At 35.8% G+C, this 14199-nt stretch overlaps 1 protein-coding gene across 15 annotated transcripts in view; it reads right to left on the reverse strand.

The window, feature by feature from the left end:
* Positions 1–2693: 2693 nt before the first annotated feature.
* The window catches only part of Cngl (Cyclic nucleotide-gated ion channel-like), a 139601-nt gene continuing 128095 nt past the window's right edge, over positions 2694–14199 (reverse strand). For all 15 annotated transcript variants that reach the window (XM_073978952.1, XM_073978948.1, XM_073978945.1 and 12 more), the window contains 2 exons: positions 6045–6373; positions 2694–5975 (listed from right to left, as the gene is read on the reverse strand). In XM_073978952.1, coding sequence (XP_073835053.1) covers positions 5328–5975; positions 6045–6373 — 977 coding nt within the window. In that variant the 3' untranslated portion in view covers positions 2694–5327. The remainder of the gene's footprint in view (positions 5976–6044; positions 6374–14199) is intronic.

Genomic DNA, 14199 nt, shown 5'->3' on the forward strand with positions numbered 1-14199 from the left:
TTTAACCAGCAAGCGAATGATAACGTAAACAAGTAAAACTGCATCAGTTGGCTTTGCCGACAAAGATATACCCTCAGCATCTATATTGAGTCATTGCTTCGATGCACTTAAACAAAAATGTTGAACGTTTGTGAGGGAGGTACACTAAGGAGTGGACCGATAAGCACCATCTCCGAACTTTATCTAAGATTCGAAGAAATATTTCGTTATGCAAAATTTGGACCAACACAAGTAGCAACCAGCTGGTTGCTACACATGATTATCATGTGGGGGTTTTTCAGCTCTCGGGCCCCTTTCTTAGGAAGTATGGAATTGCCCCTGAAAATGTGTGTGCGTCGTAATAGTGGCCCCGAGTACAACCTGTTGCAAAAAATCAATGCTTTTGAAGCCTTGCACGTTTCAGAAATCTTGTGTGGGAGGTACCCAAAGGAGTGGACCAATATTATGCATACTCGCACCTGATCTATGTCTCGTAGAAATATTATGATGTTAGAAAAGTTTTGAACTTTTCAACCAGCCAGACAGAACGACATGGCTAAATCGACTCTAAATTGTGTGAATGTTGTGGTCTAAAACCATTATTTTGGTGAGGAACAATTTGGTCGTATATGGTAAAAACCAAAATAGTTTAACAATCGATGAATCCGAGATTCACCCTTTCAGCAATCGCGAACTGTTAATATATATGGCTTAACCTTGCATTTCATGGGCAATCTGATATTAGTATATGATTTTTCCACATAAAATAGATGATGACATTTTGAAGCCTGAATTTCAGGGTTTTTCGACTTTTTTAATAATCCGGACGCGTAACAAGGTAATATTCAAAACCGATTAAATGATTACAGAACTCGTTATTTCTTCTATTTGGTTGCTCCATCTAAGCCTTGGCCTGCCAGTTCTGCGCGCACCACCATGTGGGACGTGTTTATACGCCTTTTTAGCGGGTTCATCATCGCTCATTCTTATGACATGGCCTAGCCAACGCAATTGTTGCATCCTGATGCATTTATCTATACTGGTGGCGTTGTATAGCAGATACAGTTCGTGGTTCATACGACGTCGATATTCACCGTCAAAGCAGAGTGATCCGTAGATCTTTCGAAGAATTTTTCTCTCAAACACACCAAGCACTGCCATGTCTGCTTGCGCAAGTACCCAGGCTTCGGAACCATACATCAGCACAGGTAGTATGAGTTTTTTTAAACCTTATTTTTGTTCGACGAGATGTGGCTTCGTATTGAAACTGCTTACTTAAGCCAAAGTAGCATCTGTTGGCCAATACAATTCTTCTTTTTATTTCACAACGGATGTTGTTGTTGTGTTTACGGTGGTGTCGTGATAGATGAAGTCTTTTACTACCTCAAAATTATATGACCCAACTTCTTTTGGTACAAAACTGTTCGGAGAGGTTCTTTCCTATTTTAACTGAGGTTCGAGTGTCAGTTAAAGTCATTTTACAAAGCCGAATGAACTTTGCCAAATTCAGACTTGGCTTGTAATACCTTTGAACGTAAGGGGCTGTCGAAGGCTGTCTTATAATCGACAAAAAGGTGGTAGGTGTCGATCTGCATCTCTTGGGTGTTCTCCAGGATTTGCCGCATGTGGTCAATGGTGGATTTGCCAGGTCTAAAGCTGCTTTGGTATGGCCCAATTATTTCGTTGACCATAGGCTTTAGTCGTTCGCACAGTATCCCTCACACTATCTTATAGGCAATAGGGAGAAGATTTATGCACCTATAGTTGGAGCATAAAGTCTTATCTCCTTTCTTATGGACGGGACAAAGGATGTTCAGGTTCCAATCGTCGGGTACGCGTTCTTCCTGCCAGATGGAGCTAACTACCTGATGCATACACCTTATCAGCGTATCGCCTCCGGTTTCAAAAAGCTCGGCTGGTAGGCCATCAGCTCCTGCGGGCTTATTATTCTTCAGCCGGTTTATTGCTGTTTTTACCTCATCTTGGCTGGGCGGTATATATTCAATACCATCTTCTGGGATTGTATCTGTGGTGTCTTCTTCGTCTTCGCTACTATTGGACACCAACAGTTTTGAAAAATGCTCTTTCCATATCCTGGGCACACTATCTGTATCAGTTACCAAATTACCTTGATGGTCTCTATCGAAGCCATGAGTTTGATATTTTACTCTTTGGTAGAACTTTCGGACTTCATTCTCGCTCCTGTACATCTCGATTTTTTCACACTCTCGCTTTTCCATTTCTCTCTTTTTCCTGCGGAAAAGACGTTTCTCCTCTCTGCTTTTCTCCGGATCCGGTAGCCCTATATGCCACATTTTTTTTCTTCGCTAGCAGCACGACATGGTCATACCGTAGATTCCCCAGTGGAGGTCTCTGGTATTCAATTACTGATTTTACGGCTGCTTGCATGGAGTAGGTAATATTTTGCTGGCCCATTTCTTTGATTAAGCAATTGGGCCAGTTGAGTGCAGTATGCTGTGTCTAATCTGGTGACAGCCAGGTGCCCTTATGAATATCGAGATGCTTAACCCACTTAAAGCCACTGGTCGTTTAAACGCCACCAAAAATGGTTCCAAAATTAACGTAAAACTTGGATATTTTCGCACATTTTTGTGTGATTTTTTGCATTTTGTTATAGTATTTGACCTATGCATTTCCTCGTAATTGGCCTAAAACGCAAGCAATTCAAAAAATTGTGTTTTTGTAATTTTCGATTTTTAATGAAAAATTTAGATATGCGATAAAATTTTAATCATAAATGTTACATGCATATCAAGTCAAGGATTTGTTAGGAATATTGTAAGAGTATTTTCTCAAACAAAAACCAATGGATTGGCATGTAAGAATACACCTATATTACCCTGCAAAGTTTTTGGGACTTTAAAAATAAGGCTAGATTGCAGGAAAACTATACGTTTTAGAGAAAAAAATATTTGTTAAAAAATGCTTGAAAAGTCTCAAAAATATAATTTTCATATAAAATTTTAAGTTCTCTGTGGAAAAAAATTCTCGGCGCTAAGTGGGTTAAATCTGGTACTGCTAACTGCCATGTTTTTCCTGCTGCGAAGTCTATCAGCCTCATTCCATTGTTAGATGTTTCACTATGGAGACTGAATTTCCCGACTGTTGCGTCTTTATCCGTAATGCAGCAAGTCTTTTATTCACTGGTGTCAAGCTGGAGACCAGATGTTTTAACCTCCGACCAACTACAAATCCGTAGTGCGTCACCTTTAGGTGTTGTTGTGACGCTTTTCCCATTCGATTGTATTTCCTGTATGGCAGTAATGTCGGCATTGTACTTTTCAAGTACATCTGCCAAAGCGTAAACTGCACCTTCACTATAAAGAGTGCGAACAGCTACCCCAGGTGACACCACGGGAAGGTCAGTTTCCGCGTTCGAACCCAACCACTAAAACCGCGGATATAGATACTTTGAAAATAGGAAAATCACCAAAAGGATATTTTGATAAATTCACGTTCTAAACCTCTATTCTCTTTGAATATTTTTTTATAAATGGAATACTTTATACGCGATTATAATATTTACGAAAAGGTGTGTCATAAATTTCACAGATACGCGAGTAATATGTGTGTATTTTACCCAAAATAGAATGTGGAGGCACAGCCGCGGTTCTTGATGAATCTATTTGAAACAGAAGTACATTGACGTATTTTTTGATGGGTGCTACTGAAATCGGATGCGCATCAAAATCGTATGCACATTGCGCGACTTTTACACATTTTAAGGTTTTTTGCATTGTGTGGTGCAACTGACGCCACACTTTGGCCGCTGAGTGAAACATCGAAATATATGCATATTCTGATGTAATGTTGAATTAGATTGATTCGCTGTATCCAAAAGTGGATGCGCATCTACTGATTTTAACTAATTCGCGAATAACAGGCTTTTTAATTGTTTACATTTTTTCAATGGCTGTAATGTCAATATTACTCTTAATTTCCCATCCTCATAAAATAAAAATTACCGTACCGTGGTCAAAGTGAGCACGATTGTGGTCGAAATATTAAAAATTGAGCACGCATGTGACACCATTCATGGTCAGATTCAAAAAATGACAAAAGCCGTGGTAAAAAAATAGCACGCCTGTAGTCATGTTGACACCATACGGTGTTGATTTTGAATCTAATTTCTCCCTCTGTGTAGCCTATGTGGCTAAAAAATTAAAAATTACGAAAATCGGGGAGTACCGTTCTATGGGTGCTATATCAAGAAGTTGACCTACATATACAGACACATTTTTGATGGAAAGTTGTATGCCCCCAAGAAGGTTAAATACCAAATTTCAGCCATTTTGATGAGACATTGTTATTTGCGATTGCTTCAAACTAATAACAAAGTTAAAACCAAAGAGGCTTTGGAAGATTTGCATTCGTTTTCATTTCATATTATTTCAGGCTGTTAATGTTGATGTTGAATTATTATGCCATTATTTGGAATGAGAAATACAATTTCATACGTTTACATTGGTGGCTCAGACAAATAAAGAAGTCTTGAAAGAGAATTTGGAAAAGTGTGACCTTAGGTGTGGAATTGGCCTATTGCAAACCAACCAATTTAGACATTATATATAGATTACGTTATTTCTATTGCTTGTATTCCATCCGGGAAGATGTTGTGTGAGAGGGTGATAGGCTAGATTGTGAAATGGAAACATGATCGGTCATGAAACAATTACATACATACATATGTATGTTAATGTGTGTTTTAATAATACATTTTCAATTAATCTATATAAGATATTAAAGCTTTCAGATTTCATTATTCTAAAGTAGTATTCTTAAAAATATAGGCCGTTATCTTATTTTATTTAAAGAGGTATTTACATGTTTGACAGACATCTATTTCATTTATCATCTGGTATGACCATTGATCGGTTGCATTCCTCCTCCAAGTCCTGATGACTTCAACAAGGTATTGAATGACGTATAATTGGGTATATTCGTTGGTACCGCGTCTAAACGAAATATACGTACGTGTACTTCTTAGCCAGTTAAGGGGACACAGTGGTGGTGATTGATAAATGAGAATTGTACTCTTCGGTTTTGGCGGTAACACGAATATTATTCGGCTGTGTACATTTGAAGTTGTGACCGAGGGCGGGACTGAGGACACTGGGCACTGTGGTCCCTTAATACAATTATTAAATGCTATTGGCGTTATTGCGCTCGTTTGTTAGTCGTAAAGCTAGTTGTGTATTTAGTTATGTATTTGTTTTGATAGTTTAGACTAGAATGTAATTGTACGTTTCAATACTGTGAAATTGCTTTAATTTACTGACTAAAATACTATTAACATAAGAACGGGTTTTTGTGTATTTAACTAATTTTCAAAGTTTGTCTTTATCACGATCGATGCTCATGGCCTTGAAGATGCCGCTGCGACCTATACCGTACCTCATATTAAACTGGTCAAGGCTGGAGGCACGTGGTCGGGAATGGGTCGGCATCTGCTCGACTTCAGTTTCGCTGCATTCGGTTTCGGTGTCACTCAGTTTTCTTCGTCTACGCAAAAATGTGCTGCCTAGCTTGGTATTGGGCAGAGGAGAGCTTTCGGTGAGTGAATGTCCACGTTTTCGTTCCTGCTTCTCCATTTCGGCGGCTAACATTCGTACTTCCCAATCATTGTGATGAACCTGCTTGTCAGAACTGTCGTTGTCGTCATTTTCCTCCGCTTCCTCGCCCAAATGTAACTTCTCCTCTGATGAACTAGAACTGGAACTACTTTCGCCAATGTCGAGGATAACACTATCGCTTAGTCTGGTAAGGTTGTCGGCCACACTGACAACTAATTCGGGTTGATTTGTTGCCTTTCCTTTGCCATTTTTAATTTTGCTCCCATTACCAGTTTTAACGTAAGGACTATAGTCATAAGAAAAGTCTTCCCGACTGCGACTGGTTTTGGGTGAACACACATAGTGTCGTTTGGATTGTGTAGGGGGGGAGGAGGTAAAAACTGTATCCAGGGAATCACCACGCTGAAAAAATTATACAACCACAATTGATGCTACAGTTTCCTTTAGTAAAATAGACTACAGAAAACTTACCATAAAAAGTAATTCGGCCGATGAACCCGAGCTACTATCATCTTCCGCATTGGCATCTTGTTGCTCGTCAACTTCATTGCTTGCAGAGCTTATGGGTCCACTGATTTTATCACGATGTTGTTTTCGCCGCGATGCTGACGACGCGCTCAATTCCAACGTCCTAACCTTTGATTGGAGGTGTGCAATAAGGACATCTCTTTTTTCCACCTCCAATGCCATGCTTGAGAACTGAGATTCAAACTTTGAATGCATTTCACTGACATGCTTTCGTATTACATTGTCGATGCCACACAAAATCTGACTGAAGCAGTCGTGACCCTCGGGGTAACCTATTTATAGGAAGGGATTAACAGATTCAACATTCATTAAATACAAGTAATAAATAAATTTCCTCAGTTCAGTGCTTGTATTTGGTATTCGGCTACTGATGTTCGGTATTTAGTGTTCCAAAAAAATGTGCATTCGAAAGCTACTTACACTCGATTGAACATTGTATGTAAGAGGGACATTGCATGGCGTTTGTTAGTTTAGTGATATAAGCATTCCAATTATACATATGTACGTACATAGAAATACCTACCTTGTATTCTGTCAGGCAGGATGAGTAGAGACTTGGTATACGTACAAGTTTGTTTGTAACGGAAAACTACAATACGAAGGTACTTCATAAGTTCGGCCGAATATAGATACATAGATATACATAGTGTGCGTGTGTGTATATTTTATTAATTTTGCAAGAAAAAAATTACCAGAAATTATTGGAAGACACATTTATACTAATTACCCTGTGCAACACTGAAAATGCAAACTACTTCTAGTATGCAAATTTTGGAAGTATTTATTGAGACTACAAAAACCCTAGTTGGTTTTTTTTATTTTCAGATCCCGTTTGCATTGTATGGCCTGATTCAAACCGGGCTAAAACTACCCTTTTCTGCACTTATCGGGACTTTATCTCAGAAACGATTACTACTTTTGCCTTGCAGTCTTTCACAATATTGTAGCCCAATTTTTTTCTGAAATTCTGGTTAGTAGCTGCTAAACTATTGGGAGTTGAACCAAGTAACCTTCTTGCAAATAATTTGCTTATTTCTTCTTCTTCTTTCAGCTGTATTTTATATCATATATTTTGCAGCACTTATTTTAAACACAGTTCACAACGGGAGTTTATTCTCGTATTTGGGATCTGACTACATTGTTGATATAAATCAAATTATCAAAAATATACTACAAAACCGTTATAGAGGCATTTTACATCGATGGCTGAAGAGTTGTGTATTAAATTCCAACTATTATTGTTTGCGAAGATAAAACTACAACAAATTTAACAGTTTTTGAGATATGGTGCGAAATATATACAAATTGTGGAATTTTTTCGAGTTCTTTAGTTTTTCAAAAATTGTTATACACTCAGTCTTTAGGTTAAAGAGGGTATATACTAGGCTGGGCGATTTGAACATCATAGGAGGCCCTTCGTGTTTCTGATTCCTGACATTGTACTTAGCAAACAAGTTCCCAAGACCATATGTCTAAGGTCTAGTTTGTAGCACAGTGTCATTTATCGACATTTTCGAAAAAATTTCACTGTCTCAAGACCAAAACTGCCGAAGGAGCGTTCCAATGCTTTTGCGATGAACTGGAGAGTTCTTATTTATTGTCTTGGCTACAATTTTTGTCTTTGTGTTAGATCCAAAATCTCAATGGTTTGGCTGTTATATGCCAAAATATCCAAAACATGTGAATAAAAGCTTCAAGTCAAAAGCGGGAGGCTCGATTTTCACTTTTGACATATGGTCTAGTAGACTTTTTTGCTCAGTACAATTCCAGGAATAGAGAACGCGAAAGGCCCATTAAAGTTTTTTCTTTCATACAAATCGCCCCGCCCTAGTATATACATTTTAATCCTCATCGAAAGTACGGTTTTAGGTCGCAAGTATGTTTATATGAAACCCGTTTCAGACAATTTGCAGTAGATATAGCCACGCCCGTCCGTCTGTACGTCCGTCCGAGTAGTACGTAGGATAACCCTCGAAGTGAGAAACAAATTTGATCCAAACGTTTTACATCGTATTATTTCTTACAGACTCGGATTTTAAGGACTCGTCTGGCAACATGTTGTGTATGCGACCCTTACAATTTCTTTCTGCGGTAAGTCCATACTTCCTGAGAAATTGGCATAAAAACTAAAAAGAAAACATTTTTAAAGGTCCGAGGCTGAGGTTAGATCTCACTGATACTTCCTTATTTGTTTTCATCGATTTGTTTTAAAATTGGATCTGATAAAACAAAAACCCAAATAAGATTTTTGTCGTTTGTGTCTCTATTTCCATAAAATGCTCGGTAGAAGTTGTTTGCACACAATTACCTTAATAATACTGCACAGTGTTATTCTAACATTCTCAAACAGTGAAAATCTGGAAATTGTTCATTTGATAAAAGTATTTTCTAGTTGCAAGTTCCCGCACCAAATGCATTAATGTTCTGACATGCATTCATGTTATTATTTATTAAAATGACCGATACGCTCTTCTTAATGATAATATGATACACCAATATTATGCAGGGGTTCTGATGTACCAATTCGGGGTGCATAAAAGACGAAAATATCTCAGTATTCTTTGGGTTACTTAATTTTTTGATTTTATAACGGTAAGGGTAGAGAAAACATGGGTTGTTTTAGATTTCAACTTTAAAGTCGAATATTATCTTTCAAACAAGCCATTATTTTTTTAAACGAAAAATGACATCTTAAATCGTTGATCACACATTTGCAGATTATACATTGCGCTTGTGTGAGTATAAAAAATCCGAACGACCAACATTAGTATTACACTACCAAATCAACGTTCTTCTCATCGACTTACTTGTAAACAACACGCCAACCTAACGATCGCTTTGGAAATTGTTGTTGCTGGCCATCTCTGTCTTAAATCTACTGGATTTGCTAAATCAAGCATAGTCTAAACGGGACATTAGTGTGTATGACTGTTATTATAATCTTTCTAATAAATAACAAGCATACGAACTAAGGTACCAATGCACAATGGTTTCAGCCATTGGCCAAAAATAAAAAAACTGAATGTAAAATTTTTGGTACAACATCGGGCAACTCTGATTGCTACGAGGGCTACTAGAAAAGTTTCTGACCTAATAATGTAAACGCGAATATTTATTATCAAAAATAGTTTTATTGTTTTGTACGGTATTCTCCAGCATTTTTGCATGCACTCAAACCAATTTTTGGAGTACTTTTTCCACTCCGAATGAGGCATCTCAAAAACGTGGATTTGGAACACTTGAACAGCATTTTTTGACGAAGAAAATCGTTGACCACACTTTTTTCTTGATGTGTGGGAATTCAAAGAAGTCATTGAGTACCAAGTCTGGGTTGTACCCGCGTTTTGTCCGGTAAAAGGTTTTGGTTTGAAAGTGAGAGCGATGTGTGAGTGTTCGCATTGACATGGTGCACAATGTTTCGACTTTTCATATTGGTTTTTCGAAACTCCGAAGACTTCAGGAAAATAAATTGTGGTGAACCTACGTTCCTCAAGCCGTATAGTCGCCACATGGTCAGTTTAGCTGAAGAAACTGGCGACCATTTGCTTCGAAGTGATTCTTCCATGAATACCTTTTGTGGATTTGGCTTGTCTTCGAAGACCCACATGGTCGATTGTTGTTCTGTTTCGACCCATACGCATAGAAGCATGATTCGCCACTTGTGACGATCATATAACATTATATGAAGAACCGCGGGAAACAAAAAGCGATTAACATTGCTATTATCTATTCCAGTCAATTGTTTAGCCATCCATAAACAAAATTCGGAACTGTTATCATGTGTTTTTGGAAAATGCATCTGTTCATGTCTTTATTTCTATATGTTTTTGTCACTGTAAACAACTAAACACATGATCGTACGTTAAAACCGTACTAAGCAATGGAAATGTCAAATGGCCAAAGACATATAGAACAACGTGTGTTATAATAGTGTGGAATTTTGGTTATAGATGGCTAAACAATTTATTGGAATAGATAACAGCAATGTTAATCACTTTTGTTTCCCATAGAAAACATAAACATCGCGTTTTGTGGCTAAAATTTGTTTGTTTACTTTTGTTTTTTATTAATTAAAAATGAATGGTATTACATATGAGTTTAAATTTGTTTTTGTCAATATTCGAATGCATTTCAGAGAATAACAGTTTTTCGTACACTCTCTACTTAACAGAATATTGTTATGATATGGTAGCAACAACACAAAGTGTTCCCTAGGCCATAGACAAATTGTCGTATAGCCCATGGTGTAATAATATCAAAGATGTCAATATTATAAGATAGGAAAAGTCAATTGTGAAAAATTAACTGTAGGTGGAGTTAACCTCTGTTGCTACGACATCATAGCAACATTCTGTTAAACGAAAACTGTTATTCATTGGAATATTGACAAGAAAAACATTAAAACTCAAATTTGACGGCGTTGACTTTTGTTTTTTTATTAAATAAAAAATAAAAAATAGTGAAGAAACAAATTTTAGCCACAAAACACAACGTTTATGTTTTCTGTCGCGAGAAATGGGAATCAAAAACGATTGGCATTGCTGTTATCAATTCCAGTAAGTTGTTTTGCCATCTGTAACCAAAATGTGGAACTATTAGCATATGTTTTTGGAAAATGCATTTGTTCGGGTCTTTATTGCTATACGTCTTTGATAATATAAGGTGTTTGCATGAATTACAACAACTAACAATTTTACAATAACAAAATAATTTTATGGGAACTAAATGTCAATGGCAACGTTTGAATACTAGGGTCTTTCCAAAATAGTTCGGAAAAATTTACAAGAAATAAATAAAACGATTTAAAATTTAAATCTAATTGGCATCGAAATTACTCTATACATAATGTGATACATTCTACACTTCATATATTTATTGTGCGGCGCACAATGGTTCAGGAATCGATTTTCCTGGCCAAAAATCAACATTTTGTTTTGTCAAAAATATTTAATTTCTATATGGGATTCGATAGTAAACATATTGAAACTAAGGAAACCAAAAAATTAGGACCAAATATTGGAAGGTGTGGGCGTGGCGTGCCCCTAAAGACGAGCATTTTCCCCGTTTTTGGGAAATACGTCATTTTTGCAAATTTCTGGAAAAAGACGAAGCTATTTCTATGAAACTATAACAGATATTGTGTTCATTGTTTTTTTTGTAAGGTAGGTAGGATTGTGGCCTTAAAAATTCGTTTTAGCAAATTACCGTAGCGTTTACACAACATGATCTATTTTATTTTTCCTCGGGTACTAAATTTTATGAAATTCTAAATTTAGTGGACTAGAACTTTTGTGGAACAACATGGAACAAAGTTCTGTTTTCACAGAAAGATGCCCGAAGGTCTCCTCTTCCAGCCCATATATACTTTTGTTCCCGTCCCGTTCCGTCCGTTTAACACTTTTTTCAATTTATTGAAATTACATGGGTAAAAAAGTGTATTTTTCTATACTGTTTCCATATTAATTACAGTTTTTTACACAAATTACAACTTTTTTGAGTATATGAGTTTTTATACGAGTTATATAAATTTTATTTAAACCCAAGAAGAATTTTTTTATTTTTTGAAAAAATTAAATTTTTTTTGTAAAATTTTTTTTTACAAATTTTTGAAAAAATTTTTTTTCGACATTTTTTCGAATTTTTTTGTTTAGTTTTTTGGTAATTATTTTGTTTATTTGTTGGTGTTTGACTATCTTTAATACATAGGAATATATAAAAACCACAAAAACACTCATATTTTGATGAAAAATAGTTAAAAAACTCAAAAGTTTAACTTTGACATTGAATTTCTCTGCAACTACCAGACCGAACTTGACCGCTTATAATTCAAAGCTGAAAGCTGATTGTGTTATCTGTCTAACAAAAAAAGAATTATGAACATATCTCTATCCGTTCAAAAGTTACAGAATTTTGACCAGGAAAAAACGATTCTGAACCACTGTGCGGCGCTGAATAGAACAGATTGGACATCTATTTGTTAAATTTTGGAATTTTCGGGTAGATCCTAATATATTCTGACAATTCAGTTTATAAAAAAGTTCAAAGCCGTATGATTGTCACTTACACCTTACGAGAGTGGTACGTGCTTCCAGGAAGAACGCTATATTAAAAATGTTAACAATTTTTAGAGTTGTGTAGTTCCGTAACAAACTAGTTACAAGGAATTATTCCGGATAAGGGACTATTTCTAGTTAATATAGTTCCATTTATTCTCCTTCCTTTCCACTTCGATCTTTCTCGTTCGTTTCGTCCATTTTTTATATGCTGTCAAATTGTTAAGTAAACTTAAATCACGTGCACGTTACATCGCTGCAGTTTATTTGTATGTCCATTGTTTATGTCAACTAATCCACCAAACGATGAAAACAAAAAGAGTAATGAAATATTTGTTGAATTATTACGGTCTGGGAACTAGAAAGACTCATTGAACTCCATCGGTCTCGGAACTATTTGGAACTCCACCTTTTCACATGTAATTCGAAACATTCCTGTTGTAATTCGTAACATTTCATTTGTCATTCGAGAATTCCATTTGCAATTCGATTTATTCCATTTGTAATTCAAACTATTCCTTTTGTAATTCGAATTATTCTATTTGTTATTCGAATTGTTCCATTTGTAACTCGAATTATTCCATTTGAAATTCGAATTATTCCATTTGTAATTCGAATTATTCCATTTGAAATTCGAATTATTCTATTTGTAATTCGAATTATTCTATTTGTAATTCGAATTATTCCGTTTGAAATTCGAATTGTTTGATTTGTAATCCGAATTATTCCATTTGTAATTCGAATTATTTCATTCGATATGACAAATAGAATAAATAAAAATGGAACAATTGGAATTACAAATAGAATAATTCGAATTACAAATAGAACAATTCGAATTTCAAATGGAATAATTCAAATTACAAATGGAAATAATTCGAATTTCAATTGGATGTCTCAAATTACAAGTGAAATGTTTCGAATTACAACTGAAATTATTCGAATTACATGTGAAAATGGTGTAGATTTCCAAACTCTACCAATTTGATCTATATAACCCGCTAAATTGGTACGTTGGTTGTTGTTTTGGAGATTGCTCTGTTTCGCTATGTCTATTTTTGCATCATAAGATAATCGGTACTCTTGTTCATGACATTTTGTATTAACAGCATACGACAATTCATACTGTATACCCGGTCCAGAGGGGAGTGAGGGGATAATGCTACGTCCATGGTTTCTAAAAGCAATCGGCAGCAGCACAAAGCAGTAACCAGCGCATTAGCTTGCTATTTGCACAGGAAATATTTTTGGCCACCTCCTCCATACTAGTGGAAGCACTATGCATTGGAACTTTAGTGCGTATGATTGTTATTATAATCTTTCTAACAAATAATAAGCATACGAATTAAGTTTTCGCTTCTAAGAAGTACAAAATATTACAAAAAACAATAAACTTGGCTCACTGTCAGTTTAATACCTAGTATGGACATTAGGGTTTTAACTTTTTTGCATTTTTGCAAATATGAAAAATACCACCATAGCCCTGTAGAGTTTGAAAAAATATTAAGAAACGCTTTGTCACTTTCCCCCTCCCGTTAATGTACATATATATATGTATGTATATCCCAACGGCATCCCAGAAGTGATATGTATTTCTCTTATATCGAAAATAAGGGACCCCATTACTGAGAGTTAACTAACACTGAAAAATTTTCTGATGTTCTTACAAGGTTATGTGATAGATATGGTGTTCTTTTAGCTATTCCCCGCTTTTTAATTGTTGATGTAGCTAGTTACCAGAGGTGGATACAAAATTGAACTAGAAATATTGCATGCTTGTTACTGAATATACATATGTATGTATGTATGTTACTGAATATACATATGTATGTTAATATGATGTTGTGTGTATATACATATAGGTATGTAGGTACATATGTGTGTTGTTAGTATTATACAGACACACGCGTAAATATGCATTATGTTGTCTATTATACAAGTTGGTTATTTACTTGACGAATGTAGTTATGTTGAAGAAAAATTTGCATCACATTACTTGAGTTGCAGGATTAGTAGATTATCGATTTATAACATCGAAGTGGGATGTG

Source organism: Musca autumnalis, unplaced genomic scaffold (assembly GCF_047663935.1).
Source record: "Musca autumnalis isolate F117 unplaced genomic scaffold, ASM4766393v1 scaffold_3, whole genome shotgun sequence".
NCBI lineage: Eukaryota > Metazoa > Arthropoda > Insecta > Diptera > Muscidae > Musca > Musca autumnalis.